The 18,273-nt window shown below is 31.5% G+C and overlaps 13 protein-coding genes across 13 annotated transcripts; 10 read left to right on the top strand and 3 right to left on the bottom strand.

Annotated features, from left to right (window-relative positions):
* Positions 1-111: 111 nt before the first annotated feature.
* Positions 112-1,197, top strand: Chro.30368 (hypothetical protein). Its single annotated transcript, XM_662003.1, has 1 exon — positions 112-1,197. One exon carries the CDS (start codon positions 112-114, stop codon positions 1,195-1,197), a length of 1,086 nt encoding a protein of 361 aa, XP_667095.1.
* A 981-nt stretch (positions 1,198-2,178) lies between these two features.
* Positions 2,179-3,150, bottom strand: Chro.30367 (actin-related complex protein). Its single annotated transcript, XM_662002.1, has 1 exon — positions 2,179-3,150. The coding sequence occupies one exon, from the start codon at positions 3,148-3,150 to the stop codon at positions 2,179-2,181; it is 972 nt and encodes a 323-aa protein (XP_667094.1).
* A 526-nt stretch (positions 3,151-3,676) lies between these two features.
* Chro.30366 (PV1H14080_P) lies at positions 3,677-5,404 on the top strand. Its single annotated transcript, XM_662001.1, has 1 exon — positions 3,677-5,404. The coding sequence occupies one exon, from the start codon at positions 3,677-3,679 to the stop codon at positions 5,402-5,404; it is 1,728 nt and encodes a 575-aa protein (XP_667093.1).
* Positions 5,405-5,479: 75 nt separating this feature from the next.
* Chro.30365 (hypothetical protein) lies at positions 5,480-5,692 on the top strand. The annotated part of the gene is made up of 1 exon (XM_662000.1): positions 5,480-5,692. One exon carries the CDS (start codon positions 5,480-5,482, stop codon positions 5,690-5,692), a length of 213 nt encoding a protein of 70 aa, XP_667092.1.
* Positions 5,693-6,038: 346 nt separating this feature from the next.
* Chro.30364 (hypothetical protein) lies at positions 6,039-6,278 on the top strand. The annotated part of the gene is made up of 1 exon (XM_661999.1): positions 6,039-6,278. The coding sequence occupies one exon, from the start codon at positions 6,039-6,041 to the stop codon at positions 6,276-6,278; it is 240 nt and encodes a 79-aa protein (XP_667091.1).
* A 503-nt stretch (positions 6,279-6,781) lies between these two features.
* Positions 6,782-7,111, top strand: Chro.30363 (hypothetical protein). Its single annotated transcript, XM_661998.1, has 1 exon — positions 6,782-7,111. The coding sequence occupies one exon, from the start codon at positions 6,782-6,784 to the stop codon at positions 7,109-7,111; it is 330 nt and encodes a 109-aa protein (XP_667090.1).
* A 63-nt stretch (positions 7,112-7,174) lies between these two features.
* Chro.30362 (hypothetical protein) lies at positions 7,175-8,050 on the top strand. Its single annotated transcript, XM_661997.1, has 1 exon — positions 7,175-8,050. The coding sequence occupies one exon, from the start codon at positions 7,175-7,177 to the stop codon at positions 8,048-8,050; it is 876 nt and encodes a 291-aa protein (XP_667089.1).
* Positions 8,051-8,549: 499 nt separating this feature from the next.
* Chro.30361 (histone acetyltransferase) lies at positions 8,550-10,517 on the top strand. Its single annotated transcript, XM_661996.1, has 1 exon — positions 8,550-10,517. The coding sequence occupies one exon, from the start codon at positions 8,550-8,552 to the stop codon at positions 10,515-10,517; it is 1,968 nt and encodes a 655-aa protein (XP_667088.1).
* Positions 10,518-10,839: 322 nt separating this feature from the next.
* Chro.30360 (hypothetical protein) lies at positions 10,840-12,867 on the bottom strand. Its single annotated transcript, XM_661995.1, has 1 exon — positions 10,840-12,867. The coding sequence occupies one exon, from the start codon at positions 12,865-12,867 to the stop codon at positions 10,840-10,842; it is 2,028 nt and encodes a 675-aa protein (XP_667087.1).
* An 817-nt stretch (positions 12,868-13,684) lies between these two features.
* Positions 13,685-14,818, top strand: Chro.30359 (replication factor C3). The annotated part of the gene is made up of 1 exon (XM_661994.1): positions 13,685-14,818. The coding sequence occupies one exon, from the start codon at positions 13,685-13,687 to the stop codon at positions 14,816-14,818; it is 1,134 nt and encodes a 377-aa protein (XP_667086.1).
* Positions 14,819-15,046: 228 nt separating this feature from the next.
* Positions 15,047-15,982, top strand: Chro.30358 (hypothetical protein). Its single annotated transcript, XM_661993.1, has 1 exon — positions 15,047-15,982. The coding sequence occupies one exon, from the start codon at positions 15,047-15,049 to the stop codon at positions 15,980-15,982; it is 936 nt and encodes a 311-aa protein (XP_667085.1).
* A 499-nt stretch (positions 15,983-16,481) lies between these two features.
* On the top strand, positions 16,482-17,138 carry Chro.30357 (Rab5). Its single annotated transcript, XM_661992.1, has 1 exon — positions 16,482-17,138. The coding sequence occupies one exon, from the start codon at positions 16,482-16,484 to the stop codon at positions 17,136-17,138; it is 657 nt and encodes a 218-aa protein (XP_667084.1).
* A 103-nt stretch (positions 17,139-17,241) lies between these two features.
* On the bottom strand, positions 17,242-18,249 carry Chro.30356 (hypothetical protein). The annotated part of the gene is made up of 1 exon (XM_661991.1): positions 17,242-18,249. The coding sequence occupies one exon, from the start codon at positions 18,247-18,249 to the stop codon at positions 17,242-17,244; it is 1,008 nt and encodes a 335-aa protein (XP_667083.1).
* Positions 18,250-18,273: the final 24 nt, after the last annotated feature.

Here is an 18,273-nt window from a genome sequence, read left to right as displayed (position 1 = left end):
GACGATAGTGAGTTAAGCGAGAGTATAGCCATTTCCGAAAACCCCTTAAGAGTTATACTTCTAGATAGAAGCGGAAATCCGCTTGTACTATGCAATAATATTTTAAAAAATATGTCTGCACAACTAGGGGATGGACATGGATTAAGAATGGGAGCTGTAATTAAAAGATTTTATATAGATTCAATTTATACTCAGGATAATTTAATTAATTTGGATACGAATAATAATAAATACGCAACTACTCACGGCCATCCTAAAGAATTGCTTTTTGGAACATACGAGATTGTAGTAAAAATAAACGATCGTATTATTGAAGAATTTGATAGCATTAGCAATTTCTTTGAATTCCCTATTGAAGTTCAAAATATTAGTGGCAATTTAAACATTTCTCCAATGTGGTATTATAATATTGTAATTTATTATGATATTGAAATTATAATTACAGCATTAGATACGCTTAAGCCTTATGAGAGGTTCATTGGACAACCAATTTTAGTTTGGGGAGATTCTCAACTATTTATCTCATTGTTGGAAAGTTGGGTTGGAATCAAGTATGAAAAGGTAAAATATATTCAGATTTGGTTACATAATTTAATTCCAATAGGAATTTCAAGAGTGAAATTACTCAATTTTTTACAAAAAATCACATTAATTTCTCTTGCAGAGTTCGTAAACAGTTACAATTTTGATCGTGAAATTGAAGGATCAAATATAATTAAATCTGAGCTTCCAGAACCAATTTTAAAATATTATATCGGATTAAAAATATTATCATACCCTTCAATTTTAGAAAAAGTGGTAGAATATATTTTATATATCATAAATGATTTCAAGGGTTCAATACACGATTTTATTGAAATAATTAATAAGGGGACAAATGAAATTTCCAACTTGTTTGAAATAGAAAAGAAAAAATTTATCATCACTTGCAAAAATGAGTTTTTCAAGGAATTAGCGAAAGTTACAAAATATCCGCTTTTTATCAACTTAGTAAATAATAAAGGCTATAATGACAGTCTTGCATTGAACTTTAAAACAACAGACAATTTTAGTGAAGAAAAAATGCTAAGTCAGAATGAAATATTTATAAATCCAGAATTATTTACTCCTAATTTACTGAAGGTTATATATAGAATATTTTTATTCAACAATTTATTAAACAACACTAATTTGGGTATTACAAAAANTATTTTTTGATCCAATATTATTTTCAAACAATAATTTTTTTGAATCAGGTTTTTTTTTCTATATTTTTTCAGGTGAAACTTCTAGTGATCAAAACAACCAAAATGCAGAATCTTCATTTAGTTGTTCACAAAATATACCAATTTGTAAAGTGGGCTGCATAATGGATTTAATCTTTGAAAATAGGTATAATTTGAACCACATTAATTCCTCATATGCTTCTTTAAAGCAATCAAATGTTGAGCTACTTGTCAAAGGAGGAAGGTTCGATAATTGGTATATTAGTGCCAATACTAATAAAGTAATATTTTTTAAGAATTATAGCTCAATAAAAAACAATGATAGGATTTCGGCAGTAGGATTCGAAATAGTACTCGAAAGAATAATATATAAAATCCTCAGAAACACAAAGTTTAAAATGATCATCCCTTTAGCAAATGTAGGCTTAACTGGCAATTGTGAATTGCTTTTAAATTCTGGAATTCATGTATTCATTTTAAATAATAATACCAAGTATCAAGTTAAGTCTTTTAAATTAAGACAGCTATTGTTATTAAGGGGGATAAAATGCCAGAGAAATATTTCTTTAAATAATGTAGATACTATAAAGCAGAAAAATCATATAAAGAGTAGATTTCCTTTATTGCACTGGATTGTACAAATAGTTCGTGGGAGTTTTGGCGACAATAGAAGGCATGTATCAATGAACTCCTCAAACAAATCCTCGTATTTGCCATATCAAACAAATAATCTAGCACTTTCAAATTTGGTGAATAATTCATACTTGATTGATAATCAAAACAATCCAATTTTATATTCAGAAATTAAGTACAAAATAGAATGGTGTTTTTTTTCTGATTCAAACTTGACTATTTATGCTAAGGAGTTTATTAGTAATTACTCAGGTTCAAGTAACTCGAATAATTTGGAAATAATTCTTGACAATGAATGTAGGTTAGTACAATTTCTTATAGATTTTTATTGTATGAATGATTAGTTAATTAAATTTTTTATTCGATTCCTAGTTTTCAATGCTTTCAGCACAATAGCATCTCGGCCTATTGAATCATTTAATTGAGTTGCTATACTTCCTGAATTGATATTTTTCGTAGATGTTAGGCTCTTTTTAGTCTCTAATAAATTATTATTCTGCTCACTAATACTTATTTCAGTTTTGCTAGGATCTATTCCTTTTATTTCTGATTTATTTGTTTCGTCTAATTGCTTTTTATGTTTAGGAATATTTATGCTGTTCTGCTTATATAGAACATTAACATTGAATTCTTGAAGTAGTTTTCTAATATAATATCTCGAGAAATATGTTGATTGAAGCATTTTGTCTTGAATTTGTCTATCAATATCAACAACAAACTTTAAAATAAAATGGATCACATCATATTTACCCATTTGACCATCATAGTTACTTTTATTACTTATACAAATCTTATTGCTGTATGAATTTAAAATGTGGTTTGTAATTAAAAAGCTAATATCAAATCCTTCAATCGATTTTTTTCGCACTAATTGCAAATAATCTGAATTCTTCTTCATAAAAATCGTTAGCTGATTGAACAATCTTCTTTCAAATTCGCATTTAAAGTAGAACTTAAGACTAACTCTTACACTATCAATGCAGCTTTCAATATAACAAAACTCTTTTGAGTGTCTATAAACATAGAGACTCTTAATTAACTCTACCTTGTTATTTCTGTTAAAGAAGCTTTTTTTTGAACTAGATATATCAACGTTGTCAGCGCTTGATAGGTTTTTAGTTAAATGCTCTTGTTCTATAAAAGGAACCGAGTACATGCAAGGTAAATTTAATGGAAGGTAGAATAAACATATTTCTCTATTTAGTGTATTGAATAGCCTCCTTAAGTATGGTAACAAGGGTGCATTCGAATCTGTATCATGTAATTCTATTTTTTTCGATTGCATGAATTTGTGAATAGTATTCGCAAGCATTGAGCAAACAAAAAAAAATGGCGCTCTTATTTTAATTAGTAACTAAAAACATTGAAAAAAAAAAGTAAATAATGTAATTTATGAAGAAAAAAATAGCGTTAAGTTATCAGTTTAGATCCTGACATCCTTAAGCACTCATGTATTAGAAAATGTGTATATTTAGAGAATATCTCCACAATTCTACATAGGCAAAGCAATACCCGAGGTTTTACAAGGAATTAGTTAACCTAGCCACATAATTATGTATAATAATTTTTTAAAACTAACAAAAATTTTGTTTGATTCCCCCCTCCCCAACATTTTCCTTTGAATTGAGCGCCAAAAATATTTGATTAATTGATATTTCATGAGGAAACAGCAATCTAATTAGGCTAGAATATACCAATTTGTGCATTCTCGCCTATAATCAAGCTGATTATTATCTAATCTATTATTGAACTAAATTGGATATTGAGCTTCATATCCTGATTTATAGTGTCAAAATATATAATAATATGAATTAATTTGTATTTTTTTTAGTAAGAAGATGTGGGGAAGGATCGTAAGCTCGGTTAGCTCAGTATTGGACATAAACCAAGCAACCTTAAGCGGATGTATTGATATCATTGTGGTACCTCAAGCAGACGGAACACTTCATAGCACTCCTTTCCATGTTAGATTTGGTAAAGCAAAGTTACTTAAAAGTAGAGAGAAACATGTCTCAATTAATGTTAATGGGAATGATATCCCATTAAAAATGAAGTTAGGAGCTGCAGGCGAGGCATACTTTATTCACCAAGATGATCCCCCTGAAGATAGTTTTGAAAACATTTCTTCTCCGACGGATTCTCGTGAATCATCATTAAGTGATGTGGAAATTAGTACGCCTTCACAGCCAGCAAATAATTCGAGTTTAAATATGTCCCATGCTAAGTCGTTTGAAACTACTGTCGAGTATAGAAATAAAACAGATAGTACTGACCCTTCAAATTTCACAAATATAGAAACTGAAAATGAAAATAGTCAAAATATAAATGAAGTTTTTCAGAGATACAACATTACGCTATCTCTCTGCGGTCACTTACTATATGGAGGTGAGGAAGACTCAAGACATGATGAATATGTATTTCAAAGTAATATTATCTCCTTTGAACAGTTCGAAAATGATCCAGACCTTTGGTATCATTCGTGCCTAGTTGCAGTTATAGATGGAAAGCCTCCGTACTATCCAATTAAAGCGTTTTATCCAGTAATTACATCAATAATTGCATTTGGCAAGCCTCCATCAACGCAAGCATTGAAGAAGTTCTTAGGAATACCCGAAAAAAGCTCCAAAAAAATCCGCTCGTCTTCAGACTGTGGAATTATTGACTCTAACTTTGATCGCATTAGTGGGAACCACCGTGCAAATAGGTGCATCTCATCAACATTGCCACTTTCTTCTAAATCTCATATTCAAGGCTGTCTTACAGCGCCTGTTTCTGTTGACAATTGTGAAGTATCTTCATTTGAAAGTATTGAAAGCATATCAAGTTCTCCAAATTTAATAAGAATGGATAATCCAACTAACACACCAAATTGCATATACTTATGCAGATCAAAACCTCCGGTAAAGTACCTCAGACACTCTTTGAGACCAACATCTGACCAATTGAAAAGCATGAATTTGAAATGGGGCGCAAATCGAGTAACTTATACTGTTGAGTCTTCTTTACAGGGTAGGAAGACTGTAAGTGGGACTATCTATCTTTGGCCTCCTGATTCGAGGATTGTAGTATCAGATGTAGATGGCACAATTACACGCTCGGATGTATTGGGGCAGCTTATGCCAATTGTTGGGAAAGATTGGTCACATCAGGGTGTAGCGGAACTTATGACTAATATTGAATCCAATGGCTACAAAATTGTTTACTTGACTGCCAGAGCGATTGGTCAAGCGGATGCAACCCGTGACTTTTTATTTGGGTTGAAGCAGGTAGGAAATTCTGGTAATGTAACTTTACCGGATGGACCTGTTTTTTTATCTCCTGATCGACTCTTTCCATCATTTAAGAGAGAAGTAATAGATAGAAAGCCATATATTTTCAAAATTGCTGCCTTGAGAGATATCCGGAACTTATTCCCAATTTATAGAAACCCCCTTTATGCCGGATTTGGAAATCGAGATACCGACTATCGTTCATATTCTCATGTAGGAATTCCCGAAGGAAAAATTTTCATAATAGATCCAAAAGGGGTGATACATCATATAAATAAGACCTATGCAAAAACGTAAGTTCACAATATTTTGTTTTTTAAAAATATTAACCTCAATTTTAGATACGAAACTCTATCAGAAATAGTTGAATATATGTTCCCACCGCTTAGCGAGTCTACAAAAAATAATTTAAACAAAGATACATGCAATTTTGTTGAGAATGATGACAATCAATTGGATATTTTGGATGATCAGGTTCGTCGAAAATATAAACTACTGCAACATTCTGCTTTGGATGGAGGCTGTGACTGGTTGACATGCACCTGTAACTTAGAAAATATTGATCGGGATCAAATTATTGTCTAAGATTAAGGAAAGTTACTGCTACCATTCTCATTTCAGTTATGTTGCTACTATTCTTACAAATAAACACTTGAAATTGTAAGCATGATCATATTAGACTATTGGGTTCAAATTCTATATAAAAGCAATGTGCAATCATTGAAAATAGGATTAAACACGATAGACTGATGAAATAAATTTTGGTAGTGTTTTATTTCGATCTATCTCTCTTAATCTAATTTTTTAATGAATTTGAACTTGATTTCTAAATATCAATGTGTTTATTTGTGAATAGTTCCATTGACTTTCTTTTATTAACTCTTTCCCTTAGTATAATTCATTCAATTATTGGAGAGTGGACCCCATAGATATGTTGAGTAAGACAAATAATAACACTATAGATATAAATTTTCAAAGCAAAAGTGAAGCAATAGATGTCGAGTGCGGTGGTGGAATAGAAGACAATAACTCTGATTGTTCAATGAACATAAATTCTTATAAAACAGCAACTGCAATGTCAAACTACTTCTCAAGTATGGATACATCTGAAATAGTTTCAAATTTCCAATTCTCACACACAATAGAATCAATAATTGAAAGTGAATTGTGACATGTGAGCGCCAGAAATTAGTATATTTCCTATAAATACCAAAAAAATAGATTGAAATTATGGTTTACATATTACTATAAAAGTAGTTTTGTTATAACTAATCCATCTGTTTACAGTTAATGTTTACTTATTGTATTAATTTTCGAATTTCTCACATTGCGGCTTGAATCTTTGAAAATAAAAAACACTAGCTGCAGGAGACATATTGCTGCGCATAGTGTGCATGTTTGCTTTATAATTCTTTATATATATATATATATATATATATGTATTTATTTGTTTATTTATTTAATTTATTATTTAAATAATTTTTATATTAATAAATAATACGGTTTCCTGAGAAACCTGTGTGAAGGCTAAAGTATTAAATATTTGGTTTTCAACAGATAGTATCAAGCTCAATAAATAGGCTTGGATTTCCAAATAATTTAGGGTAGACCAAAGTTTTTATATTAATACAAAAAAAGTATTTTTATCATTAGAAGATTTGCCAACTCCAAAATATGAAAGAAGATCAAAAAGAATTTTTAAGAAAGATTGCAAATGTTTGTGAGCTTACACTTTACACTTCGGAAATGAACAATAAATTATTGAGGAATGCAATAAGAGAGGCATCTTCAGATCAACTTTTAGCTCCTGTTTCTATTTCAACCTATCCACAATTTATTCCATCTGTCAAACATTCACTACCTGAAAATAGCAGCACAGCATTATCCACCGTTGTCGCTTGGCCAAGAGGTGATGGTTGCTCGGAGGCTATTGATGCTGAAATATATAATGCAGTTGAGTATTACAAAGTACATGAAATCGAATATGTTGTTGATTATAGGTAAGTTAATTCATGTTTATATTAATTTGAGCCATTAATATTCTACTTTAGGAGCTTTATATACCCAATGTTATACAAATACACACATCAATTACTATTACAGCAGATGGAGAAGGTAATAAATGAAATTGCACGTGTCAAATCATTGATTGGCCCAAACATATTATTGAAAGTAGTACTAGAAATAGGTGAAATCAACGAAGCATCTAGATTGTCGTCATTAGTTAGATGTGCAATTCTTGGTGGTGCTGATTTTATTGTAACATGTACAGGAAAAGTTAAAAAAGGGTTAAATAGCCAAGATCTAAAACAACTTCTTATCGAAGTAAAATCTTCCATCGAAGGAGAATCTCCCTGTGATAAAGAAATTGCTGCTGGTGATGATGAAGAGGTTTTGGAAGGATTACAAGCTTATTATGATGAGTGCTTTGTTAAAGGAACGCTAATCCTTCCAAATAGATTGCGATATTTACAGAAGCGCAAAGTAGGTATAAAACTTCAAGGAGGTGTTAGTTCGTTGGATATTGCTAGGGAATTTATCAAGCAAGTTGAAGATGTTCTTGGTAATGAATATGTTTCATCACCAAATACATTTAGAATTGGTTCTTCAACTTTACATCCATTAATTATCCAAGAATTACTTGGTATTGACGATGAATTAAGGATCATTCATACATTAGGTATTAAGCCAATTAACGCTGAACAAGTTAACCAAGAAGATAATATTTCATCACCTGAGAATGAACTGGTGGGTATCTCGCATCCATCTGCACCTATTTCATCAAATCAAACACGCGAAAAAATTGGTTCTCAAGAAGTCATTGATATTAACAAGGACATTATTAAGGTAGAAGCTTTGAATGGGGACAAGACTATTATATCAGATAGCGACCTTGTTGGCAACAAATCAAAAGTTATTTCTGTTGAGTATCTTATCAACTAGGAAAGTAACAAATACGCCGAAGTTAGAAAAAATCAAAGTAGACACAAACATGTCAATTTAATAAATTAATGTTGGAGTTTATTCTAACTCTCAAAATGGTAGTCTCCGAGAATTGAAAACCTCATGAGGATATGGGGAATCTTACTTGACAATTTAATTGATACATAATATCTAAAAGCTACGTTAATTTACCTTATAATATAATTGAATTCAGTTATTATTTCTGAGATGCTTATAGTTAAATGAGAGCGATCATAAATTAGACATAATATGAAAAATGATATGCAGACTTCGCTTAATTTCTAGTCAAATCTTCACCATTATCTCGTTGTGTTTGTTTGTTGCCCTTGACTGAACTAACGGCGGGTTTTTTTTCACGCAATTTTCAGAATATTTTTTCTATATCGTTTATAAAAATCAATTCTTAACTTTGCAGAGAAAAAACAGCTCATCTTATCATAGATATTTATATTTTTAGGCAGTTCTAATTTGCTACTTAATGTTTATTGAAGAGGCAAATGCCAGCATTGATAGGGGGATCCGCACAATTATCTTCGAAGAATTTTCGCCCTTAGTCGTAGAAAATATTAACAAGGACTACTTGGAAGAAATATATAGAGATTACTCTGATCCAAAATTATTAAAATTATGTAATAACTCTGGTTTTGTTGAATTCCTGAAGTTATCCAACGAACAAGGGGATTTAAATAATGAATTAATCCGAATTTTTAAGGTAACTTTGGAGGAGATATTTTCAGCAGTACTTTCTATTATTAATATACAACAATGGCTCAGTATTGAAGCTCGCGAACGGGGTCCATTTCCAACTATTAAAAAAGATGAAAGAGCAACTGTAAAGAGCTTTGTTATGAACTATTTGCCTGATGAAAATTATGAAAATAACTACAATTCTTGGAAGCTGTTTCTCAAGAGAGATTCTCCTGCAGGTAGAAAAGTCTGTGAAATGTTTAAACTTTCATTTTTAAAATCCTTATTGCTTACAAATATTGGAGTAATTCTTAATGATATTGAAACTTCGGGAATATTTACTAAATTTGCGTTAAAAAGCAACTTAAGTAAGGCTATTTGCATGAAGTTTGCTATTAAATTATGCATAGCATGTGGTATCGCTTCCAAGGAATCTATTGATCATTTGAAAAGGCAAGCATGGGACCATCTGAGGTATATTTCTGATGATGAAACTCTTCAGTCCAGTCTATTGTCTGAAACTGGATTAGGCTTTCTTCATAGAGATAGTGGTAGTGCAAAGGAAGAAGCTCTGGGTATTATTTCATTTGAATGTATTACCAATGACAGAGAGCCAGAACATCTTGTTAAACTTATTGCATTAAAAAATGTTTTCGCAAGGCAATTACCGAAAATGCCAAGAGAATATATAGTTAGACTGATTTTTGACAGAAACCATTATTCTTTCTGTTTGCTGAAAAAAGGAAAAGTAATCGGTGGAGTATGTTTTCGCCCGTACTTCGAGCAAAGATTTGCTGAAATTGCGTTTTTAGCTGTAACTAGTACAGAGCAGGTTAAAGGTTATGGTACAAGATTAATGAATCATTTAAAGCAGCATGTCAAGAAAAGCAAAATAGAATACTTTTTAACGTATGCAGATAACTTTGCCACGGGTTATTTCAGAAAACAAGGTTTCAGAAAAGAGGTTAGTATGCCAAAAGAAAGATGGTTTGGATATATTAAAGATTATGACGGCGGTACTTTAATGGAGTGTTATATTAATCCAGAGATTAATTATTTGAGATTATCTGATCTTTTCCATGAGCAAAAATCTGCATTATTAAGGGCTATTAATACTATTAGACCTTTAAAGGTTTATCCAGGTATCAATTTATGGGAAAATGGAGACGAAAGTATGGTCAAAAAAGATTTAAATAGTGAGTTAACTAGGAATCAAAAAAATATTGAATCAACTATATCTGAACCAATGAATGATGGTGATCCAGCTAAAAATTTCCAAAATGACCCTTGTGCTGAAGATTTTACTCCAATTATAGATACTAAACCAGAGAATGATTTAAACATAAACACAAAAAAAATTAAGCCCAGTGATATACCTGGTGTTTTAGAGGTTGGTTGGGTAGAAAAGATAATTGATCCTGTCGAGCAATCTAAGGTCGACCTCTCTATGAACGATCAAATTTGGCAGTTACTTGATACCCTATCAAGGCATGAAAATGCATGGCCGTTTAGAAAACCAGTTAGCATAGGGGAAGCATCGGACTACTATGAGATTATTAAAGAACCTACTGATATCCAAACTATGAAGCGTAAAGCTAAAAATAAAGAATATAAGACATTATCTGAGTTTAGCAGCGAGCTTAAAAGAATGTTTGATAACTGCAGATTTTACAATGCAAAAAATACAATTTATACGAAGTATGCAAACCAGTTGGAGGCATTTATTTGGCCAATGCTACAAACGATACAGGAATCATAAACTGTTAAAATATACCTATAACTACATTTTGGTGCCTAAACATTACTTTTACAATTATATATATTCATCATGTTGAAGTCAAAAACATCCATTTAAGATAAAATCTGATTAATCTAATTAAAAACAAAACCAGTTAATTGTGGAAATATGCTTAGCAGAAAATAATTGCTAAAAGCTGTATTAATTTGGCCACTTTTTAATTTGTTAAGTAAAAAAATTGTCCAAATTTTTTTTTTCCTAAAATACATTAATTCTTTTGGATTTCATCTTTGCTACCTGCTCATATAATTTGTAGGCAAGTATATATAACTGTGACTATCTATCACGTTTGATGTTTTTGCTTAACAGCCTGGTATGCCTTTTGAGTATAGTAGTCCATTCTTTGTATTACATCTTTAATATTAGCTCTTTTATTTGAATTAACTTGTACAAGCATATTGAATACATATTTTGCAGCTTCTTCACATATTTTATATTTGTATGGGTAGTTTGAATTATCAAACCCCAATGCCATTTTGGCAAACTCAATCCACTCTTGAGGTTCTATTAACCACCCATCTTTTCCTTTAAATTCCAATGGGCCTGGGCCATATGGGCTTTTCATACTGTCTACAACTCTTCTGCCCATTAAAACTTCTGCTATTGAAATTCCTGCACCCCATGAATCAGAAGAAAGTCCAATTTCAACCGTCTTTGCTGATTTCAAATCTCTACTTTTTTTTGTATAGTACTCTAGCATTTTCTGCTCAGGGCTCTCATACCATGAGGTACCTCCTGTGAAATCCTTAGCGCTATGCATGGAAGCAGTGCCTAAATCAATAATTTTAACGTCTAAATGCCTTTCGTTATTTGTGCTATTGTAATAAAAATCCAATACTATATTGTCAGGTTTAATATCGTTATGCCTAATACCAAGTGCTGAATATTGCGCAATTCTTGTTAATGCTAGTGTACACCACTGAAGTTTATTATATTCGTAAAGAGCTTGACACTTGCTATACACTGAATTGGCAGAAGACGAGTGTTCAGATCTTATGATGTCAAAAAAATCTGGCCCTGAAAGCTTTCTAGTTACTAATACAGAATTTCCAGGGTTTTTCTTATCTAAATAATATCCGATCAACTCTGCGCATGGCCATGCATCCTCCAAGTTATCGTAGCCCTGATCTTGTTGAAGTTGTGATAGCCTCTGATATATATATAAGTGGCATTCTATTTCTCTCTTAATGCTTCTTCCATCGCGCGCATTTCCATCCTCAACAAACTTCAATGCCATTGGATATGCAGAAATGGTCTCTGTGCCGTTTAAATCATTTACATATGCGTGTTCATAGCTTTTTGGAGGAATCCATAAAGATCTGTGAACTTTCCTCTTTGATGAATTCTGTGAAATTACTCTATCGTAACTAGTTGGCCATAGCTTTAATTCACCTCTTGGATGTTTAATTCCCTTTAATGGAGCTATGGGAAACATCACTGGGCCGAGACAATCATATAAACGTTTGTATACTAATGAGTAATTTTTTGAGACCATTTGGCCTTTGTTTCCTAAAATTGAAGGTTTTGAGATTTTTGAGATTGCAGAGAATGAATTTGTTGCAGGATTTGGGTTTGTATTTGATGAATTAACGATATCTTTCTCATTTCCATTTAACATACCTGAAGAACACCTGGAATAAGTATTTTCGCATTCATAAGTTGTAACTTTGGGATGATTCAGGGTGTTTACATTACTAATGTCTATATTTCTGCTTTGTTGCATTATGAGTTTATCGTTTTCTTCTTGTGAAAATGCATTAATATTTGAATAACAAACGCCATTAGTATGTGACTTATTTGAACTTGAAACAGTATTACTTGTATACCTCCCATTTTCCACTTTTAGAGTTGTATTCTGCACATTTTTTTCGGGATTACCTGTCAAATTATTATTAATTATTGTACTGATATTGCAGTTGATCTGTTTATTTATTATGCTGTATTTGCCATTACTCGTTCCGGAACTAATTGCTAACTTAGAGGTTTCACCAAGAGAAACTGAAGTTGATGATAAAGAAGTTGATGGAATGTAACAATGTTTTTTCAAATGTTCATTTCCAGCATTACATCTCTGCTCGCATTTGTGAGGAGAAGTATTTCCAATAGGTTGAATTGAATTTGAAGTAGAGGATGACAGGGCAAATGATGCCATAGAAGTAAAAGACGCATGAGGAGAAGCCAGAGCAAAACAATTTTCGCTATTATTACAACTGCACTCCTGTGTGAAAAACACAGAATTCCCTTTTTTATTTATATTCGCTACCCTTTGTTCATTTAAAGAGCCGTTTCTAATTCTTAGTTCTTCATGCATTATTCTGTGAGCAGATCTTGTATTCAGTACTATATGCGTGTTATAACGCAATAATTGATTGATAATAGCTATATTATTTTGATATATAATCAATAATTGAAATATGTCTTTAACTATTACTAAAAATCTGGTTGGACTAGTAACTAATCTTAAAGGAATCTTCTGTAAATTTATATCCAAATAAAGCTTGCAATATAAGTAATTGTATTGAATCAAATGCCTACCAAATTAATAAATATCTTTCCTTATTCCTTTCCGACCTTATTCCCCTTCCTACTCATTACCTGAATTAAGTTAATTTGCCCCAATTAATACAATCCACTAATTACTTTACGATTATAAGTTAGGAATATCCATGAAGGGTTCTTAAAATAGACCTACACTTTATTAATATTATCACACCTCCTCTTTTTCAATTAATCACATGTCTTAAAGTTGTAGACTGACTATTACACACATTAACACACATGCGCGCCACCTCCAAATTATTTTATGAACTGTATTGCATATGCTTAACAATAAAATAAATAAAAAGTAACAGCTAAATAAAAAAATTTGTCTATAAACTTAAAATTTGAATTTACTAATTTATTTCATACATTTCCTTTAATCTATTATATTTTTTTAAGCTACAAACGAATTTTGTAGTCAAAAATATGATTATTTCCCTCGTTAAATTTTATGAGCGGTACTAATTTTATTATTTGTCAGTAAGAATATAAAGTTGCCCTTGTTTGAAAACAAATTACTATTAAATAGATAAAAATTGTCTCTATTCTTCGAATTTCTATTGCAATAACTGAGGCTCACTTTCAAGATGGAGGAAGCTCAATTACCGTGGGTTGAAAAGTATAGGCCTTCAGGACTGCAGGACTTACTGTCGCACAAGGATATAATTAACACTATCGAAAAATTTATTAGTTCTGGCCAGCTTCCACACCTTTTATTCCATGGACCTCCTGGAACTGGAAAGACTTCAACTATACATGCAATTAGCAAATGTATTTACAAAGATAGAAAGTATCAGATGGTGTTGGAACTCAACGCATCAGACGACCGTGGCATAAATGTTGTAAGGGATGCAATCAAGAGTTTTTCAGAAAGCGCATCAACGACATTAAATCACTCAGGCGGAACAAATTCAAATATTGAATATATAGAAATGTCTGATGTAAGCACAAGAAATTTAGACTGTAATAAAAGCTTGTGTGAGAATATTAAATTAATTATTCTAGATGAGGCAGATATGATGACAAGCACAGCTCAAATGGCACTAAGAAGAATAATGGAGCGTTATTCCGAACATGTTAGATTTTGTATCATTTGCAACTATGTTAATAAAATAACTCCTGCATTGCAAAGCAGATGCACACGGTTTAGATTTTCTCCACTTCCTATTGAGGATATTAGGAATCGAATATCAGAAATTGCTCTGTCAGAGAGGATTTTTGTAACTCGAGAAGGTCAAGAGTCGCTCATAAAGTCTTCAAGGGGAGACATGAGGAAAGTTTTAAATGTATTGCAGTCATGCAGCATGAGTAATTACGGAAACATTCAAAAACATAAAGATTCCGGGGAACTAAATGGGGTATCTATTGAAGGACTTATCACATATATTAATGAAGAAATGATTCACAGAATTCTTGGGATACCCACAAAGAGTGAATTAGATTATATATTTGGAATTCTCTCAAGAGAGAGTTTTTCAAGTGGCTTTAGTGCGCTTCAAAATTCCCAGAATAAGAACGGATATTCTACCCAAGATTTCGTAAATGGTCTTTACAGCAAGTCAATGGAAGCAAATTGGCCTGATGAAGTCGTTCCGTTACTTATGAGGCGCCTTGCAGATATCGAGTATAGGCTTTCAAGGGGGGCTAGCGAAAGCATACAACTGGCTGCAATTGTTTCTTGCTTCCATGAAGTTAGAATGGAAATGGAGAAGCTCGTTTAAATATACTATAATAATAGTATTATTTAATGCAAATTATTAATTTTCCACGAATAAACACGGTATTTCTCTTTTGCAGTTTAATTAGACACGATACAAATTTGTAAGCGGTTTTTTTTTGATCAGTGAGCTTTTTTTTTTAAATTGCCAATTAATTTATGAAATTATTCATCACTAATTAGTCTGATTAATTAATTAAATCTCTATATCATTCTACAATAAAGTTAAAATATGACTCCTGAAGAAGCACAGAAGGAGTTTTTAGAATATGATTGGTCAAAGAGCACATTATGGCAGCAATATTATAATAATCTTTACCCGACGCCATCTGCATCTCAACTAACCACTTTTAAAAGAAAATGGTTTAAAAAGAATGTGAACCCTAATCTTGAGTTACAACTTAAAGAACATAACTATAATAAATATCAAGAAGAGAGTAAATTCTCGAGCTTTAATTCACAAGCCAAAAGTAATGAATCAAAACTATTACTTTCCACAGGATACAAACAATGGATGACATTATCACTTTCTATTTCACTTTTGCTTTCATCAATAATTCCAATCTTGAATTTCCTTCCAATCATTCGCGGATCTAAATTTACGTATTTTCTTGTACGAATAAGCTCTTTATTTTACATTCTGGGTCTTGGATTACACTTATATGACATTTCAATTAAACCCATCAAATTACTTTCCATTGACTTTTGGCAAAAGATCCTTGTTGAAGAATCATTCCACTCACTAATTTCGGTTGTTGCATATTTTGGTCTAATCTATTCATTTCCTATGATACTTTTCATTCCCGCAATTACTTCATTATTCATTGTATCAAAATACCAACCAGTTGTAAATAATATTCAAATAATTAATATTTTCGACCTCGCTAGCAAAAACAAAAACAAATTGTATCAAAGAAAAGCATTTTTTGAAGTATTTGTAGTGGGAATTTATATTTTCTTCGCAGTACTTACAAGAAGAATCAGTATAGTTTACATTTCCATCTACTGGAGTTTGATAAGATTGAAATATCCTATTGATCCTTTTGTTCAATATGCATTTAGAGTTGCTAATTCTCAAATCAATGGTTTTATGAAATCACATTCCAACTACATTCCAGGTTTTATTCCTAGATCGTACAATTGGGTAAGTTCGAATAAAGTGAATTAAATTGTCTTATTAACATTTTTTTAGATTTCTAATTTCCTGCAAAGACAAGTTAGCCCACAAAATTAATAAATTCAAATTTTTTTTATTGGCTAATTTTTTACTCGCTAAAATTCAAAATGAAAAGGAAAATTAAAAATAGATTTTCATCACTGCAATTATGATAGGTAGATTCTAAACAATTTCAAAGATAAAGTAGTATATTTTTTCACTGTCCTATTTTTCTCGCTTAAGTGAAATCAATTCTCTCTTATTTAGATAATGTAATAGACATTCAACTTTGTTGCGGGATGTGAGGATATTATGCCCAATTAATTAAAAATTTATTTATGATCATTTGTATGGGAAAATAACATAAGACGGCGAATCATCTTGTTAATTAAAAAAGCTTCAAGATTACACTTTAATTTAGTGTAGCTTTCGTCTATATATAAAAAGTATTTTACTACTCTTCTCATGCACCGTTGAGAAATAAGACAGATCATTCATATAAATTTAAATAATGTCTCAGACAGCAATAAAAACTCCAAAAACATTGCATCTGAAATTGGTCTTGTTGGGGGATGCTTCAGTTGGAAAATCATGTTTAGTAGTTAGGTTCTCAAAGGATGAATTCCATGAGTATCAGGAACCAACAATTGGTGCTGCCTTTATGACTCAATCGGTAAATGTTGATGATGATTATACTGTTAAGTTCGAAATTTGGGATACAGCAGGGCAAGAAAGATACAGAAGTCTTGCACCCATGTATTATAGAGGAGCTGCGGCAGCCATTGTGGTTTACGACATTACAAATGTAGAAACGTTTCAAGGGGCAAAGTCATGGATATCAGAACTACAGAATATAAATAACAATGATATTGTTGTTGCTTTAGTTGGGAATAAGTATGATTTAGAAAGTAGTCGAACTGTGGACTCTGAAACAGCACGTAACTACGCTAAGGAAAAAGGAATACTGAGCTTCGAAACATCAGCAAAAACTGGATATAATGTCCAAGAACTATTTGAGGAGATTGCAAGAAAGCTTCCAAACACCAAAAAGCTGGACTCTAACAATATGAGCACAGAAAATAATGGTAAAACTGGAGGGTTTCATTTGTTTAGATCAGATAGAAGAGGAGGAGGAAATTGCTTTTCAAATGGTTGTTCTTCAAACTAATATTATTACTAAGTTATTAATAAGAAATAACTATAATATTCAAATGAATTTATATACTTATCTTTAAAAATCTATGTAAATAATTTATAACTTATTTATGTTTCTAATTAAAATCAGTGTTTGCGTAACTACCCATAGGTTTGCCTGTAACACAGCTTTCGGATAATATTTCCTTATTATATTGGAAGTAGGTTCCATATGTTATTGGATTATCTCTTCTTAGAGGGACGAATACTGCCTTATTCTGTACATTTATAACAGATGGTAGTTTATTATAATAGTTGGGCTGATGCGCGAAGTTCATTACACCGTCCTTCCCCATACTGTTAATAAAGTCCCTTAAATGGAAAGAGTCGATATTTAAACCTCTATTATTATTCATATCTTTGAAAGGTACAGTAGGTAGTGTTTTGAACGATGAGAACTTTGCATTTAGAACTATTTTTCTCCAAGTAAATGAAATCAACTTTATTCTAGAAATCCTGTATAATGAACTCAAAAAATTTCCAAATAGCTTGTCCCTACTATTGAGATCCATAGGTTTTGTTAAACTTTCCCTCTTTACCTCCTCTGTTTCAACAAGATTTCTTTTGCTAGGTTGTGTTTGTATTCTCCAGAATGCATCAACCATTTGTAACCTAATTTTTGTATTGATTATATATGCAAAGTGTAGCATAGATGTTTCATACAATGCAACATTTGTCTCTGTATTTGAGTCTCTCTCTAAATCTTTTTTATACATCATAAAAGACTCTTGTGTCTTTTTAAGTTCTTCCAAATGCTTGACTCTTAAATCCTCTACTTGGCTCATTAAGTTTTCATTTTCCGCAAAAAGTGAAAGCTGTTCTTTTCTTAATAAGAATAAAGTTAAATCATTTCCCTTTAATCCTTTCCCATCTTCGTTTGTTGAAACAATCTTTGGTCTACTTATTTGTTTTTTCAAGATTTCAAATCCTTTTTTCAAATAATTTTGTTTATAGTGCACTCTCAGAGTCTCATCAAGTAATTGTACTGCCATACCCTTTAGTAGTGAATTATATGCAATCTTTTTTGCTTCTTTCAAATCCATCATATTTGAAATTTTTTCATTTGCTTGATTAACAAGTTCCATAGTCTCTTGTTCTTTAACATATAG

This window comes from Cryptosporidium hominis (genome assembly GCF_000006425.1).
Source record: "Cryptosporidium hominis TU502 chromosome 3 CHRO013135, whole genome shotgun sequence".
In the NCBI taxonomy this organism is placed as follows: domain Eukaryota; phylum Apicomplexa; class Conoidasida; order Eucoccidiorida; family Cryptosporidiidae; genus Cryptosporidium; species Cryptosporidium hominis.
The sequence above is the reverse complement of the archived record's forward strand: the minus strand, read 5'-3'. Positions and strand labels throughout refer to the sequence as shown.